The sequence below is a fragment of the Crocodylus porosus genome, unplaced genomic scaffold, assembly GCF_001723895.1.
Source record: "Crocodylus porosus isolate Cpor-Errol unplaced genomic scaffold, CroPor_comp1, whole genome shotgun sequence".
NCBI classification, from domain to species: Eukaryota; Metazoa; Chordata; order Crocodylia; family Crocodylidae; genus Crocodylus; species Crocodylus porosus.
Window position 1 is genome coordinate 54133334 of NW_017728931.1, and position 17051 is coordinate 54150384.

Consider the following 17051-nt stretch of genomic DNA (forward strand, 5'->3'; position numbering starts at 1 on the left):
GGCAGTACCAAATACTTGCCCAGATTTTCATCTAATAGGAATACTATATCCACTGGGGCAACACAGGGGACTTAAAGGACATCTGATACTAGGACATCTATTTTCACTAATTGCCTAAATGCAAATCCATCTGAGATTCCCCTTGTTTATAATGCAAATATTGGAGATGTAGCAAAGAAAGTCATATGGAAGCATTTGGCCCCTACTGTGATGGGGGCTCTATAAATACCCATATACTGACTGGAGTTGTGGGATCAACAGATTATGAGCTCTCCATGGGTTCAAGATTACAAAAAGGAGCCTGGTTACAAATTGCAGAACAGCTTTGTAGAGGGCACAGGCAGAGGATGATCCACTGGTAGGATGCCGGGCTAAATGAAGCTGGCAGTGCAAAACCATACAAAGAAAACAATCCAACACTGTTTTAAAATGTCTATCAAGATACTGCATGTAAAATTTGTGAGACTGTTGTGTTACACTATGATCAAGGTGCCCTTTGGTAACTTCTGTAAGCACCTTCTATGCAGGTAGCATGCCTTTCCCTGGAACGTTGAGTGTGTCTCCACGATTTGTGAAAAAAGCTGTAAAAGTACAAAAGGCAATAGAGTAAGATGGAAGGATCAGAAGGCAAGACATGAGGAGAAAAACTGATGGGGCTAAGTATTCATGGTAAAGAAAGGAGAATCTTCTTCAGGGACATGCACCCAAACTGAAAACACCTTCAAGGTAAAATGACCACCAAAGTTCACTGAAGGAGTGCTGAAGCTTGAAGTCAAAGAGCAATGAATGGCTTGAACAAGTTAAAGTGAAAACACGAACATTTAACAGCAAGAGAGCGAGCCATGAATTGCTCTTGCCACCAGTGAAGAAGGCTCCAGGGTTGCACAGCAAGTTAGATAACATGCTAATTTAATGGAGGAAGAACTGAGAAAGGCAGTGGAAGAGATTGTACTGGATGAACCGAACAGAATGTCAGAGAAATGGGAGGTGCACCCTCAGTGGGCTAACCAGGAGTGGGTAATGTTTAAAAAAAAAAAAAAAAAGACCTTTAATGAAGTTGCATTTTAATCTCACAATCTGAGTACGCTTGGCCTAACATGGGTTTTCAAACTGATTCATTGATTGATCACATCTGTCTTTCCACATTTATAGAGTATCACTGTAAAACAGTAATGCAACATGAAGAGGCAAATATCATTGTGGTGAATCATAGTTATTATTGTGGCAGTGCCAAAAGGCCAACTCAGTATGGAGCTGCATTTTGTGAGATACTGTACAAACCCAGCAACAGATGGTCCCTGCCCCGAAGGGATTACAGTCTAAGCAGACCAGATAGACACAGGGCAGAGAGAAGAGCAGAGCACACAAACAGAGTGAATGATGTGATGGCAGCACACGCGGTGGGACCACAGATGTGGGGTTGGTGTAGTCAGGCAGGTAGAGGTAAGTAATAGGAAGGAAGGGAACGACACGAAGCAGGGGAGAAGACACTAAGAGACAGGAGTGATATAGAATTAAAATGAAGAAACTAGGCAGTAGAGGGTACCCATCAGCATGGGGCAGAGAAAATTCTTGGGCAGCTAGAAAGTCCTTTCAGGTTTTGCAGCTGATTCTACCAGCCAGTTTCTAGGCAGCGCATCTTCAGCTGGCACCCACTGCTTGGCACTCCTTGGTCTCCCATCAGGAGCACCGTGTGGTTCTACATGCATCCAAAATGTGGATGCCTCTTCTGCACAGTTTGGGATCCAGTGAAGTGCTTAGATGCCCATGGCTAGGGACAGACATTATACATAAAACAATTTAAGTGATCAGAAATTGGTTTAAACCTATAACAGAACAGATATTCAGTGGACATAAACCAATTTGAAAATGACTGAAATTGGTTTGAGATAAACCTGGTTCTTAACTGACTTGGGTCAAACCGGTTTATGCAATGTCTGTCCAAGACCCCTTGCTGGTTTAAGTTAAACCAGACTCCCCCAGCATCCCGGCATGCTCTCTGGGCTGAGCAGGACTCTCTGCTCCACAGCAGAGCTGGCCCCTCCCCTCTGTTCCCAAGCTGCAGCTCCCACACACTGCAGACATCTGCCTGGCTTCCCCCTGTGCTCCACACCCCTCCCCCACAACTCCCTGCTAAGCAGGAGTGTCCTGCCAGGGCTTGGCCAAGCTTCCCCCACACCACAGTTCAGCACTGAAATAGAAGGGAGGGCTGCTCTAGCGCTCCCCAGATTCTAGCCTGAGCCACTGCAGGCATGTGCCTGCATTTCTGGGATGTCTATGTGGTTACAAACCAATTTAGATTAGCCAGGTTAGACTAACCTGCAAAGATTTAATTAATTCAGGCTCAGGCTTTTGTAATGTCTGTCCCTAGCCCATCTAACCCTTCCTTGCCAGGGCAGCAATCATTACTATGACTGTGTCTGACTGATTCCTTGGGCTGGCACCTCTGCAATTCTGTATATGAGATGCTGCACTCCAAGCATTAGCATTCTCTAATTAACTTAAGAACTACCAGCTCTAAAATGAGACCCTAGGCACAGACTTTTCATGCTCAGAGAAGAAGTATTTATTCTTGTAGGAGTCCTGGATAAATCTCTCTTATTCCTAGAGCAATACCCTTGGTCTACAGTGACCATTCTGGTGCCTAGAAGGAGGGGCAGGGTTGCTTGTTGCTGTAGCTGCATATTGACTAACACTCTGCCCTGGTACTCCTTTGGCAGCAGGCCTAGAAAAGTAGAGATGGGTAGCACCAGTTGAATAGGGAGTGTGACTGCTTCAGTGTTCATAAGCCAAACATGAACGGGAGAACCTGCAAGGGAACTCGAGGTGCTGTAGGAAGTGGTGTGAGTGACTCAAGCCCACATGCTGCCTCTGAGTCTGTGCAGAACTGACATTTCAGAATGACAGCACAGGCTTCTGCCATCTCTGCTTGGAGACCTAAAGCAGAAGCCCTGACTGTTCTGGATCATCCAAAGATGTTTTTCGTAACAATATGAGTGTCAGCCTCATCCAAGTTCCAGCCTGGGTAATTGTTTTCTTCTGACCTAAATTCCTCCTGGTAGCTTCAGTTGGACACGGTGTTCTTTGCTTCCTGTTCTGATCTGCTGTTCAGTTCTGCTGTGTGGCATATAATCCCACAGGCAGCTACATTTCAGTGATGGGTGAGTAGTACAGTCTGTACAGTGCTTTGGGATACAAGGGGTAAAAGAGGTGGCTGTTACAGAGCTGGTCTTAGCCACTTGATAAAGAATCACAGAAAAATAGGGCTGGGAGGGATCTTGAGAGATCTGGTCTAGTCCAAACCTTGGGTCAGGCAAATGTTCATCTAACCCAGGGTTTCCCAAACTTTGGGGCAGTTTTTTCTGGATTAAAATTGGGAGCATGCTTTCAGATTTCACAGCACCCTAGTTGAAAATCACTGAGATTAGATCCAATCCAGAAAAAGATATGGAGGGAGGCCTCGAGGCTAAAAAAAAAAGTTGAGAATCACTGATCTAGCTGGTACCACCTAAGGGCAGTAGGAGCAGGACCTCACCCCACTGTGCCTTGCTCTTTCTGATGTCTGCCCCTGCTGACCTCTGGTTTGTACCTCAGGGGAGAAGAACAGCCCCTGCTACCGAGGCTCCTCCTGCAAGGTCTCACATACCCATGATCACCCCCATGGCCCCTAGAGCATGGAAGGAGTGAAGTGGATGAGCCAGGTTGCAAAATTTGCTCTGTCTGCATTTACTTGCCCACTTGCAGTCAAGTGCACTGCTGGGAGCATGAGGGAGTCAGGCACAAGGGCTGCTGAGGAATGGGTAAAGGAGGGAACCAATAGCAGTGGCAGTCTCCAGAGGAGCAGCTCCAGGCACTACTGGAGTAGCTGGTCAGGCATAGGGTCCTGTATGGGAGACTAGAGCATTTACCCCTAATGGGATCTCACAGCACACGTCTATCCCTGTGCCATGGCACGCTCTTTGGGAATCAGTGGTCTAATCCAGTGATTCTCAACCAGGGAACTTTTCAAGGGTCCTGCGGGACATCATGCAATGTTAGCACTGTTAGGTGTGTGCACACAATTCACATGATAAACCCAGAGTTTTCAAATAGGAATCCATAGTGTAAAAACATTCTGAGTTGTTGTGGTCTCTCTGAGTTCTTTGCAACAGAACACCTAATATTTTTCTGTAGTCAAAAAATGAGTGAAAACAAAAAAATGGTATTTTCCAAAGGGTGCCTTGAGTCTAACAAGGTTGAGAACAACTGGCCTAACCTGCCCTTTCAAACTTCCAGTAGCGGTGATTCCACAACTTTTCTAGGTAAAACTACAGACCACAGGGGAACTGCACTGCATAATTTGTAGTCTACAGGATTCAAACCTGTACAATGATTTTTTTTTAGTACAACACCCTACTTTGCTGGTTACAACTATCTGATATAAAAGAGGCATGAGGGCTGACACAGAAGAGCTTTAGTGGCCACCTCATTCAGAAGTGCTGATCCTTCTGTGATTTCAACTACTTTCCTTTCTTCCATCACTCTCCTATATTAATTTGACTCCTAACAGGGGTGCTGGAAGCATGTTAGGTCCCTGCCTACCATCTTAATTTTCCAGGGAGCAGCAACCTGCAAAGAATAGGGTTGGGTAAGCAAAGGTATACGGGACCCACCTGTAATGAGTGTTGTCCAAGGCGACACATTTTTACATTGGCAAGCTAATTAACTTCTGGCATGCCCTGTGTGAGGAATGTCTTCTGCCTAAGGCTAGAAATGCAAGTTATTCTGTTCGCTTAGCCCATTTCAGCTGCTTGTTCAATACAGGGGCCCCAGTAATAGACTCTGCTTGTCATTGATATGTGGGACAGAAGGAAGGGGCCAAAGCATTACTGTTAGGACTCATTAACATTGTGAAAAAAGAACTGAAGTGCAAACAAGCAATGGGGAATAAGATGGCAGAAAAAAACATAGGACTGTCAAATGGAGGGCTGTATGGTCACAGCCCACACTGATTCCCCATCCATGGGCTATACACAAGTGCCAGCTTGGAGTACTGATCACAGCAATGCCAATCTGAAGTCACAGAGATATTGGCCATGGAGATACCTAGCCAGAGCAGCTGAAAAACACTGCTCTGACCACTGCACTTGGCTGTGGGCTGCTGTCAGACAGTTGCGGAAGCATTTCTCAAGCTCGTGTTAAGCAGGGGTGAAGGGGCTGAAATTCTGTACCTACAGGTGAGACCAAAACCCAGTGCTTTCCCCACTTCAAGGAGGAGAGTGCTTTATCCTATCCCTATGGCTTCCACAACAAACAGCCTGCCCGCCCCTCCCTATCACCCTGCCTGGGGGAGCTGAGCTGAAACTGAACACCCTGCTGTGATGTGCCTAGTGATCAAAGAAAAGGATTAAGGAGAAATGTTCAGCCTGCTGTTGACATGAGGCACACCTCCCTGGCTCCCACCAGCAGCTTGTATCTGGGGATTAACTCTAATTCTTCCTCCCTCCCTCCCCACCTTTCCTCTCCTGTAGGAGCTGTGACAGGAACATTCTGATCAATCAGGCTGACCTTTTCTGATTAAGCTGGGGGGAAGGAGGCCTTTCAACAACCAACTGGGTTAGATTTTTTGAATTGTCCTGCTGCAAGGAGTCAGACAGATGTCCATAGCAATCAAATTCTCCACCCTTAAAACAGGATTTTCATGTGTAATTCCTTCACATACTACCCCCTTGCAACATACCAACCCAAGAAATAAAGAGGGAGTTTGGTGTAAGCCCTTGCTGAGTACTAACACCACCAAGTGGGAGCAGTTTTGTAATGTAGGAATATACCTGATTGTGATGGCCTCTTTAAGACTACTTCAACAGTGAAAAGAAATAAATAAGCAGTCCAGGAGTTGGTAGTCTAGAAGCTAGTTAGCTCCAGGACTAATAGATCATAGGGCTGGAAGATTATGTCCCCTGGAGAAAACAACAGCTGAGAAAACTGTGGGAGCCAGGAGCATAGCCTGGCAAGGAGAGTTTGTACTTGCAGGACTGCTACAGTATGCCATTTGGTAAAACTTTATAAACAGAGTGCCAAATGAGGCAAACCCAGTTCAGATACTCTGGTTCTGTCAATAATTGTGGAAGGGGACTGAACCCTGATACAGTACTTATACAAACTAGACTTAAATTGATCAACTCCTTTTACAGTCACTGAACTGAGTCTCTAGCGTTGTAACAAAAGAAAATCTCCCTCTTCCATTCTCGACCCCCTGAGCCATCCAGTTGCTGCTTTGCTGCATAATTATTTTTTTGAAATAATTATCTCCATTTATTTGAATTACACACCCAACAGCCTAGCCTGTGGTGATCAATTATAATTGTTCACAAAGAGCAAAAGATCCAACCAATTAATTTAATACAATGGATAGTCATCGGCTAGGGACTGATTCAAAATGAGCAGAAAGATACTGGAAAGCAACTCAAGGAAGGCCACTGAACCTCAGTTCTGTTTGGCAGCTGCCCCAGTAGGCTTAATATAATCCTTTCCAGCTCTACTGATGCAGCTGAACTTCCACTTGCTCTGGTATCACAGACCTGGGTTCCCAAGAGGTGATGTAAATGCCTTTCATTTATAACCATCATCCCTGGAGGTGTGGATAATGCCCTTTTGGAATGGGGAAGCTAGATATGCAGCAGACAATCCTTTTCAAAGGTGGTAGTGAAATGTACGTCATTAGCAGAGAATGTGGGGAAATCTGGCTCCTGCCAAAAGCTACAAAAATTCCTCAAAATAAGTCCAAATTATTTATGGAATAAATAGGTAAATCTCCTGCTCAGTGACTGATTTCAGTTGATTATTTAGTACAATAGGGGGTTTAAGACTAAATACTGAAAAATCTAAATGACTGATGCAGAAAGGTTAATGTCTAGCCACCAATAAATTGTTTCCTGGTACGATGGGAAATGAGTGCCAAGGAATTAAGTGCCAGATTTTTATAACCACAAGGGTTGGAGCCTTCCTAAAGTACACTAGGAATCCTTTTGCAACAGAAGTGACACTAAAGCCTTGTGAGAGATGACTACGTCATTCAATAGAAGATGCTTCTGCTGCCAAAATTAATTGTCTCAGCTGAATGAAAAAACCCCATCTATTTATAACATTTCTATTCTAGGAGACAAACTGCACTCAATAAGCAGAGAACTTCACTTACTTTCTATTGAGGCTGAGCTATTATAATAATGAATGCTGAGGGTTGAGCAAAATATAATTGAAATGGGTGAGTTTAGCCATCACCCTTTATTTAAGATAGCTGTAGGAAACAATTAAGCTCCTCTATGAAAAAATACTGATTTTCTGACCAAAACATAGGCCTCTGCCACTGCCCAAGGCCTCACAAGAATTTGAATGATGCGTACAGAAGGGCCCTACTGGGTATTGTTTTGAGTGGAGGCATATGTGTAAGAGAAACAAGCGAATGGAAGCAGGAGAAAGCTCACTACAGCAGTGCTCCTCGTATGACCCTGAGAAAAAGATGAGAGCACTGTCTGGGCTAACAGCTTAGTGGCAGACAGGAACATGGAGCTGTGCCCAAGGAAATCATCTCCTGTTGTTTGACTCCTGTGTTCTGAAGAACCAGAACCCTGCATGTTCTTTGTAAATAGAGAGCTTTCTTCAAAGATACCTGACTTCACCGTGTCCTCCCTTAACCAAAACAACCCCTCCACTCCCCCAAACTTTGATTTACTGTTCAGATCAAGAAGGGTACTGATGATGTTAATGGTAGTGGCATCAAGGGTGCTCAGTGATATACTTTAAGCAATAACAATTTATGATAAAACTCTATAGGAAAATACTTTCTCAGTGTGAAATTAATTTAAAGCGAACAACGCTAAATTGTTGGATCTGCTACTAGCAAAAGGATTGGTTCCATGAAGAGCTGGGGTTTGAAGGAAGGAATATGGGCCTACCATTAATTGTTATTAAAACACATAACTGGCGTGAAAAGAATGTGAAAAATGCAGAGAGCTGTACTGAAACAGATGCCAGGGGAACCATATATGTAGGAAACCAGCGTAGCAAAGCCAGTATCCCATGCAGACCTAATGCAAGCGTGAGAGTGGGATCAGCAAGCAGCAGGGTGTGTGCAATCAGATATGCATTCAGCAGGCCAAAATTTAGCAAAACAGTTGTGAAGGTAGCCCAAACCCGCACCATGTAGGGCTTTAAGATCTAGGAGTGGTAACTCAATCTTAATTCACATAAAGAATGCAGGGGTGGTATAATATGATCATGGTTGCTCAAATCTGTGAGCAAACATGCTGCTAGGGGATTAACAAGTTGTGAATGATGAAGTCTTACTGAGAACTACATTTAAATTTAATTACAACATAAACCTATACGCAAGCCTGTAAATCATTGCAGGATAAATAAGGGTATAGCTAGTCCAAACTGAACACCTTGGTGCCATGGCTAATACATGACTGTTTCAGATGAAACAATGTTTACTTAAACTATCTTCACTAATCCCCATCACATCCCCTCACAAGTAAGGACCCAAAAGAAGAGACAAGCTCCTTGTTTTTATGATGCTACCCCCTGGAAGGATTTGTTTCCCAAGGTCTTGAAATCAAGTAAGCCCTGATACATCATAATGTATTATGTATTATAGAAGCATTTCTCCAGGACAGAGACAGCATTTTCTGGGTCTATGGGACAAGAGGAATGTATAATTTTAGCAAGACATCTCAGAGATATAGTGGACACAAGAAATGATCTATTTGATCTCAGTTGAATAGCACCCATCATTTGGTCCATCACTGCCAAATGGTAAAACACTCGTGCTGGCAATTTCACACCCTCATAAATTCCCTCATTTGCTGCAGCAAAAATCCACAGTCAATAGTTCTACAAATTACTGACAAGAAGATTATGCAACAGATAACTAGGGGTGTTCAGTCAAAGTGTCCCTGATCAGTGCAGTATCACCTTCCAAGAGAGGTCACAGCCTAGCATGGAATCAGGCATGTGCAACTGAAATACCACCACCCCTTCCATTGCCATTTTAGAAAGGGACTAACTGATTTGGTCATAACTGAACTGATAACCATCCTGGAGTCAACAGGAGCAGAGTGAGAAGGACAGAACATTGCATATCAAGGCACAGTGGGTGCCAGTCCACGTTATGCAGACATGGATAGAGCCTCACAATAATGAATGGCTCTACAACCAATCCACTTGCCTCTACCAACCAAGATGGACAAGGTTTGAAACTAGATGGTAGGTGTGAGAGAAGAACATGGGCCTTCTCCTTGAGAGAGTATGTCTCTTTTCTGCCCTATACTGAAGAATGGGTGGAGACTTAGAGCTTCCTCGCTCTACAAGAGGGAGCTGCTGACAGGTTGGTGTCCACCAGGGAGAACCGATTCTCCTCCCCTGGGATTAAAGTAGCCACAATCTTTTGAGCGTTAAGGAATCCTCTGGGGCCTATCACTTTACCATAGCTTTTGGCAGGAGAGGTACACTATAAAGACTGGTACTTGTAGGCAGTGGTGTATTTGCCAGCCTGCATGTGAGTTGATTGTTATTACAGGTTGGCTATTGTTTTTTGATTTAAAGGAAGGTGCTGAGGGCTTAATGTTATTGAATCTAAGTGCTGTGCCAAAAACACCTAACTTGAGATTTTTTTCAAAGCTTATTAGCCCTAATTAATTTGAAAATCTCAGCCATACAGCCCAGGATAAGCACGTTCCCCTATTCCTTCTATTTTAAATATATCTAACCTGTTTATTGTGATACTGAAAAGAAACACAGTATTCTTGGAGGGCAGAAAAAAGATCATCAGTTTTAAAACTCTGGACCCTGTCCCAGCAAAATACTTAAGCCAATGAAACCCAAAACCTGGCTCCAAAGCCAAATTGGCTTTTCAGCCTGTCACTTACAGCTTTCACAGGAAATGTTATGAGGGTTTTTGTTTGCTTGCTTTTTCTTTTTGCTGCATGCATTGGCTGCGTTCTCCATGCAACACCTACAATCTCTCTCTTTCAAGCTGTACAAGTACCGTCCTGTATCCTTTTGAACTGAAGCATGTTTACCACAGTGCACCTAAGGCTGTGAATGCTGCCATGGCTTTTTTGGTTAACACTTGACTGCTCATGCCATTCTTGAGCCAGTCCTGAATGCCAGGGGTTTTTGCACATGCATATATTTCAAGGTGTGAGTGGTACCACTCACTTCAGTAGAGATACTTTTCTGTGCTTAAATTAAGTATGATGTAACTCGCTTTGCTGGCTTGGGTCCACTTTCTGGGAACCCCAAGTGTTAAAGGTTGTTCATGCTTATGAAATATTTAATTAGTACTAATTTAAATGCACACATTTGAAATGACAGCAGAGGAGTGCAGGGGGATATAGTTAAAAAGCGGGGAAAGTAAAGGTGGTTCTGTTTGCCCCATGCAGCCGCAGAAACAGGATTCTGAAAGGTTCAGGAGAGACCACTTGAGGACAGCCAGATCTGTTCCCCCTCAGAGCCAGGTGACATCAGAGGAAGGACTTTAGCCACTTAAGTGGGAAACATTTATGCTCACGCTTAACTTCCCACAGAAGACGTCAACAAGCCCTTCACTACCTCTAAAGACCTCCACTCCATCACCCAGGATGGCGTCTGCTCATCTTGTTTTTGGATCAGCTTTTGCCGTGCCTTTGCAGACAAATGCTCCTTATTTTATTGTGTTCTGTTTTTTTAGGCAAAGATGGGTAAGAGTGAGATTTTTGAAGGGGAACCCGGGTGCCTTGCCCTGTTCCCAGTATTACCCGTGTCAGAGCAGCATGGCAGGGCTGCCGCTGTGTCCAGGGAGTGTACCTGAGGGGAGGTAATAAACAGCATGGAAAGATGTCAGGGAGAGGGGCTCTCCTTGGGCCTGGCAGCCACTGGGGTACAGTACAGCGCCTATCTGTGACTAGCTCTGAGGCTCTGCGCGAGCAGTGGTGGGAAAAGCGCGCAGACACCTCAGGAATTGGAACGTTAGGTAACTAGCCCCGTTCTCTGCCCCCTGATTGGCCGCGGCGCACCCTAGCCGCCTATCCTGGCGGGCAACTCAGCGCGGGGCGCTCGTGGGGCGGCGCCGCCATTGGCCGGCGCGGGGCGGGGCGGGGCGGGGGCCGAGCACCCCGCCCCCCCTTCCCCTCCCTCCCGCGGCGCTCTCGCACCTCTCATTAAAGCCATCACAGCCCCTCCCGCCCGGCAATGTCGGGCTGCAGCAGCCGCGGCGCCCCTGCAGCCATGGACTTCCCCGAAGTCCTGAAGTCCCTGCTGGAGTACTCCTTGCCCGGCACCGGCAACCTGGCAGGTAGGACGGGGGGTGAACGCGCGTGCACCTCGTTGGGATCGCAGAGACAGGCGGGTGCCTGGTCGGGGCGTATCGAGGAGCGGGCAGGAGAGAGAAGAGCCAGTGTCCGAAGCGCCGAGCGGCCGATCCCGCGTCCGGGGGCTTCTCAGGCTTTGCACGTGGGCCGACGGGGCAGGGCAACGGCCGGGAGTCGCTCCCCGGTCGCTGGCCCCAGGCTCCAGCTCTGCAGTGGGGACCGTCGCCCCCCGCCGCGGGTCGCGTGGTGGTGCGGGCATCTAGGCGAGTCGTGCTGCCGTGCGTGGACCAGGGGAACGCTGGGGTGAGGCTGTGCAATGCGCGTCCCGTCTCCACCCGGCCCGGCCGGGCATTGATTGTGGCTGGAGTCGCCGGGCGCCGAGAGGGACCCGTCTAGGCTCCGGGGAGGGCTCGGACATCCAGTGCTGGATGCGCGGGACGTGGGGGGTCGCCGACTCCCCTCTGCAGGTGGGAGCTATCTCCCACGGTCCCTCCTGCATATGTAGTTGGATGGGGAGGAGGTGCGGGGTCATCCGGCCTCAGGGAGGGGTCGGACTAGATCAGGGTTTCTCAACTTGTATGAAGGATGTTTTAAAGGGTGGGAGCCAACTTTTAAAAAATGGATTAACAAACTTTAAACATGGATTCTCCTTTAAAGGAGAAAAACGAGAGGGGAAAAAAAACAGTGTTTTTTCCCTTGCAGACTGGCAGAGATCCAGCCTGCTAGGGGCTGCTTGGGGGCTCCTGCTGCCTCACAACCCCCCCCCCTGCCCCATGCTGGGGGCAGTGGGTGGGGAGTATGGGGTGCTGGGTGGGGACTGGCCATCAGTCTTTTTACAAATGGGTCCTGTTACAAAAGATTGAGAACCACTGGATGAGATGACCTCTGGAGGTCCCTCCCAGACCCTGCTTGTTCATCCAACCCCCTCCCTCTTCCCATCTGCAGGTGGGAGGTTACAGCTACTTTCTGCTTGCAGCTAATACTGTTGCTCAGTGTTGTGGGAGTGCTGTAGAAGCACCAAGGCATTCCTCAGTCAAGTCCAAACATGTGCCTGGTGACCTCGTAAAGGCCTGTATTTGCTGAACTGTGGGTTGTGCGAAACTGCTTGCCACGGTGAAATGGTAGCAAAGGGTTATTGTGATGCAGGCAGCCTGCTGCAGAAAAGCCATTCGCGACATATGGCTGTTGGGCATCTACCCTTAGTAAGGGGTTTGTGGGATAATGAGGGCCTGGTGGGAGTCAAGGGTTTGGTACTGAGTAAAAGTAGCTCTAGATTGAAGAGACACATGAGGCAATAGGAGTACCTGTGATGACAAAGGGGTTAACTGGAACTAGTGCTAATTTATTCTCTCAATTCCTCTTGGTGTGAACGCACTCCTTTGCCCCCCTGCTGGGACCTCAAGCAACCATCAGCCTCTTGTATGTTATGGAGCTGGATGTTCAGGACCTGTTTCTCAGCTGTCTCATGCCATGATGAAAAGCTGCCTTGGAAGGGAGGGTGCAGTTGTGGCAGAAGGAGGAAGGTACTTTCACTGGTACAAAGGTCCTTGTAGCTGAGATGAAGCTTGGCTTGATAGATCCTTGGTTTCCACACCAGGGACACCCGAGGCACCTCAGTGCAGATCATCCACTGGAGGAGGGCTGGGAAAAAGAATCTGTTTTCCAGGAGCTAGAGGAAAAAAAATCCATTCTTAATTTGATGAGCCTTTTTATTTGGGGGAGGGGGATATGGTACATCTACCAACCCCGGCAAGCCCAGAGCCTCTTTCAAGGCCCTTACCACATGCTTCTCCCAATCTGTTAGACCCCAGACACTCATTTTGCACATGCTGTACTCTCAGAGTGATTCTCCTGGTAGTGGTAAGTGTACACACCCACTCTGCCTAGAGTGGGTATTTTATTTACAGAGCTATTGCACTGGAACTGGGATTTACCTCTCCTCATTTGGAGCTGAATTCCCTATCACAAACTTTTCAATATAAAAGCCAAATACAATCCCCTCCTTGCCTTTTATCCCCATTCTTAATACCACAGTGCAAGAGAAACTGGCATTAAACTTGAGTGCCACTTGCACTGTAGAATTGCAGTGAACCAGGAAGGTATGGCTGATGTACAGCAACTCCTGGTTTGTTACACCTATCCATTTTTTCTGTTGGTGATTAGAATATCTAATCTCAGGAGAAGGCCAAGGAAAAAGTCACAAAACAGCCTCTCATCACTGTCTCAGTACCAAGTATGTGACACCCAGACAACATGCAGTGGAAAGGATCCCACAAGCAGCTTCCCACATACTCCTACCTGCACAAGTGACTAGTATTATGTAAGTCAAACTGCCCATGTGCAAAAGTCACAAGGCTATGACTGTACAAAATTAAACAATCATAATGTTCAGCATCTTATGAGCTTGTATGGAGAAACAAGCAGTGGGTGATGTCAGTCTTAAGTAAAAGCATTGTAAGTGGCTGCTTTGGGACCTTAAAGTAATGAAGTTTGGTGAATGAGCCTAATCACCTCTCTTAGTGGTATTGGAAGAACATGTAAATTCACTGCCAGACTAGATTGCTTTGGGGATCTGGAGTGGAGAAAGGCACTGATTAACTGCTTCAGCATTGGCATTTAGGCTCCTCACACTATAAAATCGCTCCTGCTGTGGGGCAGGGGAAACAGCATCTTTAAAGTGAAATAGTGGAAAGCAAAAATGAGGACTGGATCCCAGTTTGCAAGGGCACAATGACACCCCTTCAGCTGAATCCCCCTGGTATTTTTCTCCTTCCAGTTCTGCTCCTTCTGGTCTCTTCACACTGAGTTTTTCATTGTTACCTGAAAGAAGAGTAAGAAGAAACTTTTCCTACAGTCCAGTTTCCCTTTCTAGAGCTACTAGATCTGGATATGGGGTAGGGGTGATGGAGGGTGGGGTTGGGGCTTGTCTGGTGTGAATGGTCATTGCCTCCTGCTTAATGGCATATGGTATACTGCATCTGCTTTATGTATATGTTTCTCTTTTTCTGCCAGACGAGCTAAAGGAGACTTGCCATGCGTACAATTCATTTACCAAACAGAATCTGTAGCAGGTGTTTATTAATCCATTTGACATGAGTCTGGTTCTGCTTAGTTTCTTGTACTGTGCATCATGCTAGCTGGGTGCCTTTCAGTGATGTATTAAACAACGTAACTATCACCTATTACATTTGCCTTCTCTGTTCCTATCCCTGGGGTGGGGAAATTCTTACTGGTTTGTCCTTTGTTTTGATATACTGTGAAGGATGTGTGTTGTGACCACCAACTCAAAGAAATATACCTTGCAACTGGGACAGGAAGGGGTTACATTTTGAGGTAGCTCTTGGATCCTGTGGGAGGGAACTCTGTAGTCATAGATAACTCAGGAAAATGCACAATTGAGCTTCCCTCTTTTAAAAGATAATCTACCATGCTGAAGGAATGCAGTTCTTTGGCTGAGTTATGGAAGTACTTCCTATGGGTATGGGGTGGTTTGCCTTGAGTATGGATACTACTGCCCTCCAATGCTTGGGATGTATTTTTATTTTTTATTTTTGACATTACTATGGAAATGCCCAGCATTTCTGGAGATACTCTTTCTGTCTAGAGAAGAGTATATTTGAAATGTATATCACCCTTGTCTATGAATGTATTAATTCTGCCAGCTGAGATTTTGAGGAGCATCTCCAGCACTTAGCTGTGTTGAGGTTTTGGAAACAAAGACTGCATGCAAGTGCTATTCCCTTAACTTATGTAGTAAGTGTGGTGCATGTTTCCTGCATCAATTACATGTATTCTCAGGAATGCTGTATGAAATCACTAACACTAAAAAAAAAAACTAGAGCTCTTGATCACCGTATGCTACACTGTTGTGAGGCGCTTCCTCCATCTCCTCAGTACTGCTATATTGAACCTATATCTCTGAATGTGGTACCATTTTCCCTTTGTTACTTGAAACTGTTTGCAGCCCTTGAAATACAGTCTCTTCCTTCTTCCAAGGGTTTAGCAACATTATATCCAGCATGCACAGCTATGCTGTAGAACCAGGAGACCAAATCCAGTCCCCTAGGTATGCGATCTCTTGATCCAGCTGAGAATTGTTGAGTTAGGCATGATGCTTTTCAGTATATCCTCTGAACAGCTACATTAGCTGACCTAGGCAGTAGCACTACAGTATCTCAAGGCTGGGTTTGCTTTGGTTTTCCCAGAGGCTTGTTCTTAGGAGAGGAATTCTTATGATGACAGCTTTTGATATTATAATTATTATTTTATTTCAGTTCAAACAGCATGCTAGCACCTTGCGTTACTGTGCCTCCCTGCCCTGTCTTTCATCCAGGGTGTGTCTGACAGACGGTGGTTCTCAACCCTTCTAGACTCAAGGCACCCCTTGGAAAAATGCCAGCTCTGTTTCACCATTTTTTGTCTATGGAGAAATAATAGAGCTTTTTTTTCTGTTGCAAAGAACTTGGGGAGATCACAACTGGTTAGAATCTTTTTACCAGACTGGATTCCTATTTGAAATCTCTGGGTTTGCCTTGAAAGAAGATAAGAACTGCCTTGTACTGGGTCAGGGGACAGGTGGCTGGGAGTGGGTGCTTAGAGGTAATCTGGTAAGAACAGAGTTTCCCTCACTGCGCCTCTCACACTTGCAGCCTCCAGCATTTAGGTGAAGGAAGTTCTGATTTGGAGGCTGTGCCCCCAACTCCTGCACCCAGGAGCCACCCATGCCCTTTTCCTCCAGGAACTTGTCCAATCTCTTTTTGAACCTAGCTAAAGTCTCAGCCACCCTGACACCTGGAGGCAAGCAGCTGCACGCCATAAGGACATATTGTGTGAAAAAGAACTTCCTTTTGCTTGTTTTAAGCAGGGTGTCCACTAGCTTTAAGGCCAGGCCCCTAGTTCTTTTCCTGCCAGGGCAGGCACGCAAACAGGAGTCACGAGTAGCAGCACTGGCAGTGGAAGGCCCCTAGGCTGAAAAGCCCTGGAACCCAGAGCCCAAAGCACCCCACAACTGCTGCCCCAGGCTCCCTCTCTTGTGGTGGTAGTGGTGGGGCTCATCTACTCTTGCTGGGAGGGGGAAATCAACAGAAGGCAGGGGACCACCCCCCACCCCAGCAGCCACTGGCATTCACTTCACTGCTGAGCGCTGCTGAGAAATCCCCGCCCCGCCCGACGCCCGCACGTGGCTGCCGCGAGGGCAGCAGAGCCACGTGCGCATGCGCGCAGCCCCGTCTGTCGCGCCGGGCCCCGAAAACAGCGCGCGGAGGACGGGATGTGACGCTACCAGCCCCTCCCCCCCGAAGGTCGGAGCCGCCGACCGTTAACGGGCTATTGGCTGCCTCCCCTGCGTGCGCACCGCGCCGGCTACCGTTACCCGCTCCCTGCTCGGTCCCCCCTCCCCTCCGATTCTCGACAGTGGAAGAAACTGCAGCTGGTGGTGACGTGGGAGGGGCTGCCATGCTAATGAGCCTCTCACCCTTCCCCGCACGTGCCCGGCGGTGGGGAGCGAGCGTCCCCGCCTGCCCCTTGACGCCAGCGCTGGGGGCCCGGCCGCCGTGGGCCCGCCCCTCGAGCAGCTCACCCAATCACAGCGCGGGGCCTGCGCGAGAGGGGCGGGGACAGGGAAAAAAAAAAAAGCTCGCGCTGCTGAGTGCCAAGGGGAGGGGGGAGCGGCAGCCTGCCTGCGCATGCGCGCTTCCCCGCCCGCCGCCGCCTCCGGTGTGTCGG

At 47.2% G+C, this 17051-nt stretch overlaps 1 protein-coding gene and 1 long non-coding RNA gene across 5 annotated transcripts in view; one reads left to right on the top strand and one right to left on the bottom strand.

Annotated features, from left to right (window-relative positions):
- Positions 1–11166: 11166 nt before the first annotated feature.
- The window catches only part of TEF (TEF, PAR bZIP transcription factor), a 20428-nt gene continuing 14543 nt past the window's right edge, over positions 11167–17051 (top strand). For 3 of the 4 annotated variants that reach the window (XM_019545010.1, XM_019545013.1, XM_019545012.1), the window contains exon 1: positions 11167–11311. In XM_019545010.1, coding sequence (XP_019400555.1) covers positions 11209–11311 — 103 coding nt within the window. In that variant the 5' untranslated portion in view covers positions 11167–11208. The remainder of the gene's footprint in view (positions 11312–17051) is intronic. The other variant, XM_019545011.1, reaches the window with a different exon arrangement.
- On the bottom strand, positions 12649–16898 carry LOC109316730. The gene is made up of 2 exons (XR_002102907.1): positions 16699–16898; positions 12649–12996 (listed from the first exon to the last, which is right to left on the bottom strand). It is a non-coding gene; the product is annotated as an uncharacterized LOC109316730 (long non-coding RNA).